Source organism: Metopolophium dirhodum, unplaced genomic scaffold, assembly GCF_019925205.1.
Source record: "Metopolophium dirhodum isolate CAU unplaced genomic scaffold, ASM1992520v1 scaffold12, whole genome shotgun sequence".
Taxonomy (NCBI): Eukaryota; Metazoa; Arthropoda; class Insecta; order Hemiptera; family Aphididae; genus Metopolophium; species Metopolophium dirhodum.
Window position 1 is genome coordinate 53757 of NW_026869899.1, and position 11996 is coordinate 65752.

Consider the following 11996-nt stretch of genomic DNA (forward strand, 5'->3'; position numbering starts at 1 on the left):
ACTCCATCACTGAGTACAATTAGTGATATTATCTGCGACGCCTAATCCACGAGAAATGAAATCCACCGGATTATCCATCCCATAAATGTGCCACCAATCATGTTTGTTTGTTAGTTCCCGGATTTCTTCAATACGATTTGCCACGAAAATTTTCCAAGTATCTGTAACACCTTCATTTCGAATCCAACTTAATACAATAGATGAGTCTGACTACATTAGAATCCGATCAAATTTAAGAATATCATTTAACGATTGGACTACAACCGTCATCAACTTGCTACCCAACAGTGCTGCACATAATTCTAGGCGAGGCATTATCACTGTCTTTAATGTGCTGAACAGCGCCCCCGGCGCGGATGGCATAACTGCGGGCATACTCCGAAAGGCATGGCCAGCCATCAGGGACCCTGTATCCAAACTTTATGGTTGGTGCCTACAGGACGGCGTGTTCCCTGACTCGTGGAAAGCCGCCAGATTGATTATAATCCCAAAACCAGGGGATAAGGACCCGAGTCAGGTCAAATCATACAGACCCATCAGCCTCCCACCGTCACTTGGCAAAGCACTCGAGTCCCTGATTATTAAAAATATAACCGATGAGACTGACCTCGACTCGCACGATGAGCAACATGGGTTCACCACTGGTAAATCGACAATCAGCGCCTTAGAGAGCGTCTACCAGTGGGTCGATTCATCCAAAGCACGGTACATATTCGGCACCTTCCTTGACATCTCGGGGGCCTTTGACAACGTCAAATGGTCACCGCTGCTGTTAAGGCTGGTCGAAATGGGCGCGTCGCTAGGGACTTCGAGAATCGTGTGCTCATATCTTGAACACAGATGAGCTGACTTCGAAATGGAAGGAGTACACTACCGCCCCGCCGATTGGAACGCGGCTGCCTACAGGGGTCACAGCTTGGTCCGACGTTGTGGAAGGTCGCCATGACGCCGATCTACGCTCACTTCCTCCAATCGAAGACCTCGAAAGTCACGATGACATACTCATAATGGTCGGCGCAGCGAGACCTCCGCTAGCGTTCAAACGAACAGAAGGCCACCTCGACGACTTAAAGTCGTGGGCTGCCTGCTTTTGACTTGAGTTCTCAGCCGAGAAAAATCTGTTCCTATCGCTAAAGGGTGGCCTCAAGCCTGGTTACTCGGTGGGCTTCGGCTCAGCAGATTTAGCCCCGAGAATCGCTTCGGCGTCAACGGCGAAATACATTGATCCCCGAAAGAGCTATTGGGATCACGTGGTGGCCATCAGCTCCAAATCTGCCAGCTTCTATAGGAGACTCAGGAACCTTTACTCCGCCAATTGGAGAATGAAAAACACGGCAGCCAGAATGATTTACAGAGGCGTATTCCTGCCCAGGGTAACTTACGCCTCAGAAATTTGGGCGAACGGAGCCAAACTCGAGAAGAATCGAAAGAAACACCTCAGCGCTCAGAGGGCACCGCTACTGGCCATAAAGGGGGCCTACAAAACGTCATCCACGAACTGTCCGGCAGTAGTAGCCAGAACAGTTCCACTCGACCTGGAAGTTAGACAACAGGCCTTAAGGACACACAGAGCCACTGTTAAGATCACCGAAGAAGAGCTGGCTCTCAAATCGAATAATCTTATGACAGAATGGCAAACCAGATACGACACGACTGAAAAAGGAAAATGGACTAAGTTCATGATACCCTCGGTTCGGGATAGACTCAATCTCCCACTGGTCCTTGACCATAATATCGTCCAGTTCCTCAAGGGCCACGGCGACTTCAGGGGCAAGCTCCGTGGTTTCAAGCTATCCAATGACCCGATCTGCGCCTGCGACAGAAAGCCAGAGACGGTCAGACACGTCTTGTGGTTCTGCCCAAGGACGAGGCGCGCCAGGGCCAGTCTTAAGGACGTCTTCGAAGAAGAAGGCATACCTTGGCCACCAGGAGACGGAACGTTCCTCTCCACGAAGAGGACATACGAAACATTAACTGTATTTGCTAAAGAAGCCCTCACCAACCGCACTGACTAAATAAATAAAATTATCCTTTTATTCAAATTTTTCCCAAAAAGTTGTGCAATAAGCATCAATTAAGAACAATGAACAGACAGCTAGTGATACCAACACTTTTATAATGGTTTCAATATTAAAAAAAGAAACTGCCAGTAGCCATAAAATAACTGAATGGTGAGACAACAAGGAAGTGAACATAGTGATTGGATACACTATGATAAATCCACATACTTGAAGAGCTCTTATATGTCAAAACAATTAAATCAAATTAATTTTAAAAAACTTTTGCTAGTGATTAATATATTACCTATTGAGTGAAAAAGCACACAAAGACATTATTAATAATGGATTAACCACATAGTGGATATAATGCAGTAGGACAGCACATAGTAAACAAACATTACGATAGAGTCTTATAAAGCGCTTTTCTGGATCTAAACATGTTAGTCCACTCTGCAAAGCTAGTATATAAAAGAATACTGCAGGAATTGTTCCAATGCTTTTGTCATCCACAACATCCGTTAACAGTACCTAAATAAATATTATGTTAAAACATCTGAAAATTGAACTACATGTCCTGCATCTTACTCATTGGATGAATGCCCCTATATAATGACAAAAATATGATACAAAACGTGTCATTCCTAAAACGGCCGTAAATGTGTCGTATCCTTTAATCAACACATTTTTCACAACTCTAACCAAAGTTTCAATTTGTATATCCATATCAGTTATCAGGTATAGAAACTGTTATAGTACTCGTAATGCCCAAAATATTGGTAGAACACTTGAAACGTTGAGACGATTCCATTCCACTTTAGAACATCAACCACATTCACAACCCATGTTCACTCGTATACGGCTATATTAATTACGAATTAAATTTGTAATTGTAAATAGATGCAGCCATAATGTTTTCAGCATGATAAACAATGGCGATTATGTTGATTATTCTGTTACTCTATTCAACAAAACATGTATCCGTGTACCAGGTAAAAAATGCAATGGTTAAAGTAGGAATACTAAAGCTTAATCTGAAAGCCTGAAATATATAATACATTATTTTTTATTCAGATGAAAGATTTATTCGGATTTTAATAAATTGTAAACTGATGTGATAATGATAATTATTTAATAATATTTATTTATTTTCAACTATAGTTTTACAGTTTATTAAAAGTACCTTTACAATCTAACTAACATTCATCTGCATAAAAAATAATGTATTAAATATTTCAGGCTTTCAGATTAAGCTTTAGTATTCCTACTTTAACCATTGCATTGTTTACCTGGTACACGGATACATGTTTTGTTGAATAGAGTAACAGAATTATCAACATAATCGCCATTGCTGATGACAATGCTGAAAACATTATGGCTGCATCTATTAACAATTACAAATTTAATTCGTAATTAATATAGCCGTATACGAGTGAACATGGGTTGTGAATGTGGTTGATGTTCTGAAAGTGGAATGGAATCGTCTCAACGTTTCAAGTGTTCTACCAATATTTTGGGCATTACGAGTACTATAACAGTTTCTATACCTGATAACTGATATGGATATACAAATTGAAACTTTGGTTAGAGTTGTGAAAAATGTGTTGATTAAAGGATACGACACATTTACGGCCGTTTTAGGAATGACACGTTTTGTATCATATTTTTGTCATTATATAGGGGCATTCATCCAATGAGTAAGATGCAGGACATGTAGTTCAATTTTCAGATGTTTTAACATAATATTTATTTAGGTACTGTTAATGGATGTTGTGGATAACAAAAGCATTGGAACAATTCCTGCAGTATTCTTTTATATACTAGCTTTGCAGAGTGGACTAACAGGTTTAGATCCAGAAAAGCGCTTTATAAGACTCTATCGTAATGTTTGTTTACTATGTGCTGTCCTACTGCATTATATCCACTATGTGGTTAATCCATTATTAATAATGTCTTTGTGTGCTTCTTCACTCAATAGGTAATATATTAATCACTAGCAAAAGTTTTTTAAAATTAATTTGATTTAATTGTTTTGACATATAAGAGCTCTTCAAGTATGTGGATTTATCATAGTGTATCCAATCACTATGTTCACTTCCTTGTTGTCTCACCATTCAGTTATTTTATGGCTACTGGCAGTTTCTTTTTTTAATATTGAAACCATTATAAAAGTGTTGGTATCACTAGCTGTCTGTTCATTGTTCTTAATTGATGCTTATTGCACAACTTTTTGGGAAAAATTACATGATTATGTGTACAATATCAAATTATTTGGCAATACGGTAATTTTAGAAATCCTTAACATTTATTTTATAATATAATACCAACTTTGAGATTCGCTTCAGTCTGAGTCCATTTGTGGCGTACTTGTAATGACTGAAGATATTCCGTCCGCCATCTTTTCCAAAATCCTTGTATCAGTTGCTGTACCATGTGCCAACGAAGGCTCGGAGCTTTTATATCGAGGTAATTGGTCTCCGGTAATGCGGTTAAAGGTTTTCCTATAATTAAGTGACCCGGGGTCAGTGCTTTCTTGTCACCATCGTGTGTTGATGCGGGAGTTAAAGTCCTTGAGTTTAATACTGTTTCCATCTGTGATAGCAAAGTTTTGGCTTCCCGGTCTTTTAATATAGACTCTCCTAAACTTCTTCGTAAATGATGGAATTTCATAGGTTTTACTCCTGCTCGCCATAGTCCACCCACATGTGGGGAATGCGGTGGAATGAATGACCGATCAATTCCAGCTTGAATTGTGTATGCATTAATATTTTGTTTGAATTCCCTTGATCCGAAAAAGTTCTTATGTTGTGCCGATGCTCCAACGAAATTTCGCTCATTATCAGAATGTATATGTAATGGACACCCGCGTCTTTCGATGAATATCCGTAACGCAGTGTGAAATAATTCAGTGCTTTTGTCGTAAAACATACAAATAAGGCGACATACGATTTATATATATATATGTTTTGATATGCGTGAATCGAAGTGCACTTGAAAAGGACCAGCATAATCGACTCCACACACAAGAAATATTGAAGATGAATTAGCTCAATTAACAGGAAGGGAGCCCATTAGCTGCTCGGAAGCTTGTACTTTCCATCTATAGCATGGGATACATTTAAAAATTATCTTTTGAATAACACTGCGAAAGCCCGGAATCTTATATTTTCTTTGCAAACTAGCTACTTTTTGCTGTGGTCTGGCATGGATAAACCGTCAGTGTTCCCTGCCCGTAATTAGTTCCACCAACTATGCTGTAGAAGGCAGAAAAATGGGATGACGTGCCTCATATTGCTTGTTTGAATTTTGTAGCCGACTTCCAACCCTCAATACATTATAGTCGTCGATGAATGGAACTTATGATTGTAATTTGCTGTTATTTAAACATTTCAAATGTTCAACTGGGCAATTTCAGTTGCAAACGCTTGAGCTTGAATAATTTTTACCCAGTACATCAACCCTCGTTTTACTTCCTCGACATTCAAATGTCCAGTCAGGCGGTATTTCTTTCGAGTAACTGCTCGGAATAGATACGCTGTCATCCGTTACAACCGTTCTAGTTTCGAAAATGTATTAATGATATCCTGAAATTCCTTTTGACTCTTGGTGTGGAAGTGTAATACCTTAACTGTCTTACGCTGTTTACAGGTTCCTCTTCATTGTTAAATAACTTTTGTTTTGTCCATTCGGTTTCTGGTTGTATCATCCCTGGAAGTCCACTCCATCACTGAGTACAATTAGTGATATTATCTGCGACGCCTAATCCACGAGAAATGAAATCCACCGGATTATCCATCCCATAAATGTGCCACCAATCATGTTTGTTTGTTAGTTCCCGGATTTCTTCAATACGATTTGCCACGAAAATTTTCCAAGTATCTGTAACACCTTCATTTCGAATCCAACTTAATACAATAGATGAGTCTGACTACATTAGAATCCGATCAAATTTAAGAATATCATTTAACGATTGGACTACAACCGTCATCAACTTGCTACCCAACAGTGCTGCACATAATTCTAGGCGAGGCATTATCACTGTCTTTAATGTGCTGAACAGCGCCCCCGGCGCGGATGGCATAACTGCGGGCATACTCCGAAAGGCATGGCCAGCCATCAGGGACCCTGTATCCAAACTTTATGGTTGGTGCCTACAGGACGGCGTGTTCCCTGACTCGTGGAAAGCCGCCAGATTGATTATAATCCCAAAACCAGGGGATAAGGACCCGAGTCAGGTCAAATCATACAGACCCATCAGCCTCCCACCGTCACTTGGCAAAGCACTCGAGTCCCTGATTATTAAAAATATAACCGATGAGACTGACCTCGACTCGCACGATGAGCAACATGGGTTCACCACTGGTAAATCGACAATCAGCGCCTTAGAGAGCGTCTACCAGTGGGTCGATTCATCCAAAGCACGGTACATATTCGGCACCTTCCTTGACATCTCGGGGGCCTTTGACAACGTCAAATGGTCACCGCTGCTGTTAAGGCTGGTCGAAATGGGCGCGTCGCTAGGGACTTCGAGAATCGTGTGCTCATATCTTGAACACAGATGAGCTGACTTCGAAATGGAAGGAGTACACTACCGCCCCGCCGATTGGAACGCGGCTGCCCACAGGGGTCACAGCTTGGTCCGACGTTGTGGAAGGTCGCCATGACGCCGATCTACGCTCACTTCCTCCAATCGAAGACCTCGAAAGTCACGATGACATACTCATAATGGTCGGCGCAGCGAGACCTCCGCTAGCGTTCAAACGAACAGAAGGCCACCTCGACGACTTAAAGGCGTGGGCTGCCTGCTTTTGACTTGAGTTCTCAGCCGAGAAAAATCTGTTCCTATCGCTAAAGGGTGGCCTCAAGCCTGGTTACTCGGTGGGCTTCGGCTCAGCAGATTTAGCCCCGAGAATCGCTTCGGCGTCAACGGCGAAATACATTGATCCCCGAAAGAGCTATTGGGATCACGTGGTGGCCATCAGCTCCAAATCTGCCAGCCTCTATAGGAGACTCAGGAACCTTTACTCCGCCAATTGGAGAATGAAAAACACGGCAGCCAGAATGATTTACAGAGGCGTGTTCCTGCCCAGGGTAACTTACGCCTCAGAAATTTGGGCGAACGGAGCCAAACTCGAGAAGAATCGAAAGAAACACCTCAGCGCTCAGAGGGCACCGCTACTGGCCATAAAGGGGGCCTACAAAACGTCATCCACGAACTGTCCGGCAGTAGTAGCCAGAACAGTTCCACTCGACCTGGAAGTTAGACAACAGGCCTTAAGGACACACAGAGCCACTGTTAAGATCACCGAAGAAGAGCTGGCTCTCAAATCGAATAATCTTATGACAGAATGGCAAACCAGATACGACACGACTGAAAAAGGAAAATGGACTAAGTTCATGATACCCTCGGTTCGGGATAGACTCAATCTCCCACTGGTCCTTGACCATAATATCGTCCAGTTCCTCAAGGGCCACGGCGACTTCAGGGGCAAGCTCCGTGGTTTCAAGCTATCCAATGACCCGATCTGCGCCTGCGACAGAAAGCCAGAGACGGTCAGACACGTCTTGTGGTTCTGCCCAAGGACGAGGCGCGCCAGGGCCAGTCTTAAGGACGTCTTCGAAGAAGAAGGCATACCTTGGCCACCAGGAGACGGAACGTTCCTCTCCACGAAGAGGACATACGAAACATTAACTGTATTTGCTAAAGAAGCCCTCACCAACCGCACTGACTAAATAAATAAAATTATCCTTTTATTCAAATTTTTCCCAAAAAGTTGTGCAATAAGCATCAATTAAGAACAATGAACAGACAGCTAGTGATACCAACACTTTTATAATGGTTTCAATATTAAAAAAAGAAACTGCCAGTAGCCATAAAATAACTGAATGGTGAGACAACAAGGAAGTGAACATAGTGATTGGATACACTATGATAAATCCACATACTTGAAGAGCTCTTATATGTCAAAACAATTAAATCAAATTAATTTTAAAAAACTTTTGCTAGTGATTAATATATTACCTATTGAGTGAAAAAGCACACAAAGACATTATTAATAATGGATTAACCACATAGTGGATATAATGCAGTAGGACAGCACATAGTAAACAAACATTACGATAGAGTCTTATAAAGCGCTTTTCTGGATCTAAACATGTTAGTCCACTCTGCAAAGCTAGTATATAAAAGAATACTGCAGGAATTGTTCCAATGCTTTTGTCATCCACAACATCCGTTAACAGTACCTAAATAAATATTATGTTAAAACATCTGAAAATTGAACTACATGTCCTGCATCTTACTCATTGGATGAATGCCCCTATATAATGACAAAAATATGATACAAAACGTGTCATTCCTAAAACGGCCGTAAATGTGTCGTATCCTTTAATCAACACATTTTTCACAACTCTAACCAAAGTTTCAATTTGTATATCCATATCAGTTATCAGGTATAGAAACTGTTATAGTACTCGTAATGCCCAAAATATTGGTAGAACACTTGAAACGTTGAGACGATTCCATTCCACTTTCAGAACATCAACCACATTCACAACCCATGTTCACTCGTATACGGCTATATTAATTACGAATTAAATTTGTAATTGTAAATAGATGCAGCCATAATGTTTTCAGCATGATAAACAATGGCGATTATGTTGATTATTCTGTTAATCTATTCAACAAAACATGTATCCGTGTACCAGGTAAAAAATGCAATGGTTAAAGTAGGAATACTAAAGCTTAATCTGAAAGCCTGAAATATATAATACATTATTTTTTATTCAGATGAAAGATTTATTCGGATTTTAATAAATTGTAAACTGATGTGATAATGATAATTATTTAATAATATTTATTTATTTTCAACTATAGTTTTACAGTTTATTAAAAGTACCTTTACAATCTAACTAACATTCATCTGCATAAAAAATAATGTATTAAATATTTCAGGCTTTCAGATTAAGCTTTAGTATTCCTACTTTAACCATTGCATTGTTTACCTGGTACACGGATACATGTTTTGTTGAATAGAGTAACAGAATTATCAACATAATCGCCATTGCTGATGACAATGCTGAAAACATTATGGCTGCATCTATTAACAATTACAAATTTAATTCGTAATTAATATAGCCGTATACGAGTGAACATGGGTTGTGAATGTGGTTGATGTTCTGAAAGTGGAATGGAATCGTCTCAACGTTTCAAGTGTTCTACCAATATTTTGGGCATTACGAGTACTATAACAGTTTCTATACCTGATAACTGATATGGATATACAAATTGAAACTTTGGTTAGAGTTGTGAAAAATGTGTTGATTAAAGGATACGACACATTTACGGCCGTTTTAGGAATGACACGTTTTGTATCATATTTTTGTCATTATATAGGGGCATTCATCCAATGAGTAAGATGCAGGACATGTAGTTCAATTTTCAGATGTTTTAACATAATATTTATTTAGGTACTGTTAACGGATGTTGTGGATGACAAAAGCATTGGAACAATTCCTGCAGTATTCTTTTATATACTAGCTTTGCAGAGTGGACTAACAGGTTTAGATCCAGAAAAGCGCTTTATAAGACTCTATCGTAATGTTTGTTTACTATGTGCTGTCCTACTGCATTATATCCACTATGTGGTTAATCCATTATTAATAATGTCTTTGTGTGCTTCTTCACTCAATAGGTAATATATTAATCACTAGCAAAAGTTTTTTAAAATTAATTTGATTTAATTGTTTTGACATATAAGAGCTCTTCAAGTATGTGGATTTATCATAGTGTATCCAATCACTATGTTCACTTCCTTGTTGTCTCACCATTCAGTTATTTTATGGCTACTGGCAGTTTCTTTTTTTAATATTGAAACCATTATAAAAGTGTTGGTATCACTAGCTGTCTGTTCATTGTTCTTAATTGATGCTTATTGCACAACTTTTTGGGAAAAATTACATGATTATGTGTACAATATCAAATTATTTGGCAATACGGTAATTTTAGAAATCCTTAACATTTATTTTATAATATAATACCAACTTTGAGATTCGCTTCAGTCTGAGTCCATTTGTGGCGTACTTGTAATGACTGAAGATACTCCGTCCGCCATCTTTTCCAAAATCCTTGTATCAGTTGCTGTACCATGTGCCAACGAAGGCTCGGAGCTTTTATATCGAGGTAATTGGTCTCCGGTAATGCGGTTAAAGGTTTTCCTATAATTAAGTGACCCGGGGTCAGTGCTTTCTTGTCACCATCGTGTGTTGATGCGGGAGTTAAAGTCCTTGAGTTTAATACTGTTTCCATCTGTGATAGCAAAGTTTTGGCTTCCCGGTCTTTTAATATAGACTCTCCTAAACTTCTTCGTAAATGATGGAATTTCATAGGTTTTACTCCTGCTCGCCATAGTCCACCCACATGTGGGGAATGCGGTGGAATGAATGACCGATCAATTCCAGCTTGAATTGTGTATGCATTAATATTTTGTTTGAATTCCCTTGATCCGAAAAAGTTCTTATGTTGTGCCGATGCTCCAACGAAATTTCGCTCATTATCAGAATGTATATGTAATGGACACCCGCGTCTTTCGATGAATATCCGTAACGCAGTGTGAAATAATTCAGTGCTTTTGTCGTAAAACATACAAATAAGGCGACATACGATTTATATATATATATGTTTTGATATGCGTGAATCGAAGTGCACTTGAAAAGGACCAGCATAATCGACTCCACACACAAGAAATATTGAAGATGAATTAGCTCAATTAACAGGAAGGGAGCCCATTAGCTGCTCGGAAGCTTGTACTTTCCATCTATAGCATGGGATACATTTAAAAATTATCTTTTGAATAACACTGCGAAAGCCCGGAATCTTATATTTTCTTTGCAAACTAGCTACTTTTTGCTGTGGTCTGGCATGGATAAACCGTCAGTGTTCCCTGTCCGTAATTAGTTCCACCAACTATGCTGTAGAAGGCAGAAAAATGGGATGACGTGCCTCATATTGCTTGTTTGAATTTTGTAGCCGACTTCCAACCCTCAATACATTATAGTCGTCGATGAATGGAACTTATGATTGTAATTTGCTGTTATTTAAACATTTCAAATGTTCAACTGGGCAATTTCAGTTGCAAACGCTTGAGCTTGAATAATTTTTACCCAGTACATCAACCCTCGTTTTACTTCCTCGACATTCAAATGTCCAGTCAGGCGGTATTTCTTTCGAGTAACTGCTCGGAATAGATACGCTGTCATCCGTTACAACCGTTCTAGTTTCGAAAATGTATTAATGATATCCTGAAATTCCTTTTGACTCTTGGTGTGGAAGTGTAATACCTTAACTGTCTTACGCTGTTTACAGGTTCCTCTTCATTGTTAAATAACTTTTGTTTTGTCCATTCGGTTTCTGGTTGTATCATCCCTGGAAGTCCACTCCATCACTGAGTACAATTAGTGATATTATCTGCGACGCCTAATCCACGAGAAATGAAATCCACCGGATTATCCATCCCATAAATGTGCCACCAATCATGTTTGTTTGTTAGTTCCCGGATTTCTTCAATACGATTTGCCACGAAAATTTTCCAAGTATCTGTAACACCTTCATTTCGAATCCAACTTAATACAATAGATGAGTCTGACTACATTAGAATCCGATCAAATTTAAGAATATCATTTAACGATTGGACTACAACCGTCATCAACTTGCTACCCAACAGTGCTGCACATAATTCTAGGCGAGGCATTATCACTGTCTTTAATGTGCTGAACAGCGCCCCCGGCGCGGATGGCATAACTGCGGGCATACTCCGAAAGGCATGGCCAGCCATCAGGGACCCTGTATCCAAACTTTATGGTTGGTGCCTACAGGACGGCGTGTTCCCTGACTCGTGGAAAGCCGCCAGATTGATTATAATCCCAAAACCAGGGGATAAGGACCCGAGTCAGGTCAAATCATACAGACCCATCAGCCTCCCACCGTCACTTGGCAAAGCA

At 39.8% G+C, this 11996-nt stretch overlaps 2 protein-coding genes across 2 annotated transcripts; both read right to left on the reverse strand.

Moving 5' to 3' along the window:
- Positions 1 to 3232: 3232 nt before the first annotated feature.
- On the reverse strand, positions 3233 to 5703 carry LOC132953319 (uncharacterized). Its single transcript, XM_061025828.1, has 3 exons — positions 5621 to 5703; positions 4322 to 4908; positions 3233 to 3381 (listed from the first exon to the last, which is right to left on the reverse strand). The coding sequence occupies exons 1-3, from the start codon at positions 5701 to 5703 to the stop codon at positions 3233 to 3235; spliced, it is 819 nt and encodes a 272-aa protein (XP_060881811.1).
- A 3245-nt stretch (positions 5704 to 8948) lies between these two features.
- LOC132953320 (uncharacterized) lies at positions 8949 to 11419 on the reverse strand. The gene is made up of 3 exons (XM_061025829.1): positions 11337 to 11419; positions 10038 to 10624; positions 8949 to 9097 (listed from the first exon to the last, which is right to left on the reverse strand). Exons 1-3 carry the CDS (start codon positions 11417 to 11419, stop codon positions 8949 to 8951), a joined length of 819 nt encoding a protein of 272 aa, XP_060881812.1.
- Positions 11420 to 11996: the final 577 nt, after the last annotated feature.

Excerpts from the sequence above, each read along its gene's own strand:
- LOC132953319 (XM_061025828.1), bottom strand. The coding sequence starts at position 5,703 with ATGATACAACCAGAAACCGAATGGACAAAACAAAAGTTATTTAACAAT. Across the intron at positions 4,909-5,620 it reads AACAGCGTAAGACAGTTAAG|CACTGAATTATTTCACACTG; the intron begins GTATTACACTTC and ends TTACGACAAAAG. Across the intron at positions 3,382-4,321 it reads TGAAGCGAATCTCAAAGTTG|ATGCAGCCATAATGTTTTCA; the intron begins GTATTATATTAT and ends AATTGTTAATAG.
- LOC132953320 (XM_061025829.1), bottom strand. The coding sequence starts at position 11,419 with ATGATACAACCAGAAACCGAATGGACAAAACAAAAGTTATTTAACAAT. Across the intron at positions 10,625-11,336 it reads AACAGCGTAAGACAGTTAAG|CACTGAATTATTTCACACTG; the intron begins GTATTACACTTC and ends TTACGACAAAAG. Across the intron at positions 9,098-10,037 it reads TGAAGCGAATCTCAAAGTTG|ATGCAGCCATAATGTTTTCA; the intron begins GTATTATATTAT and ends AATTGTTAATAG.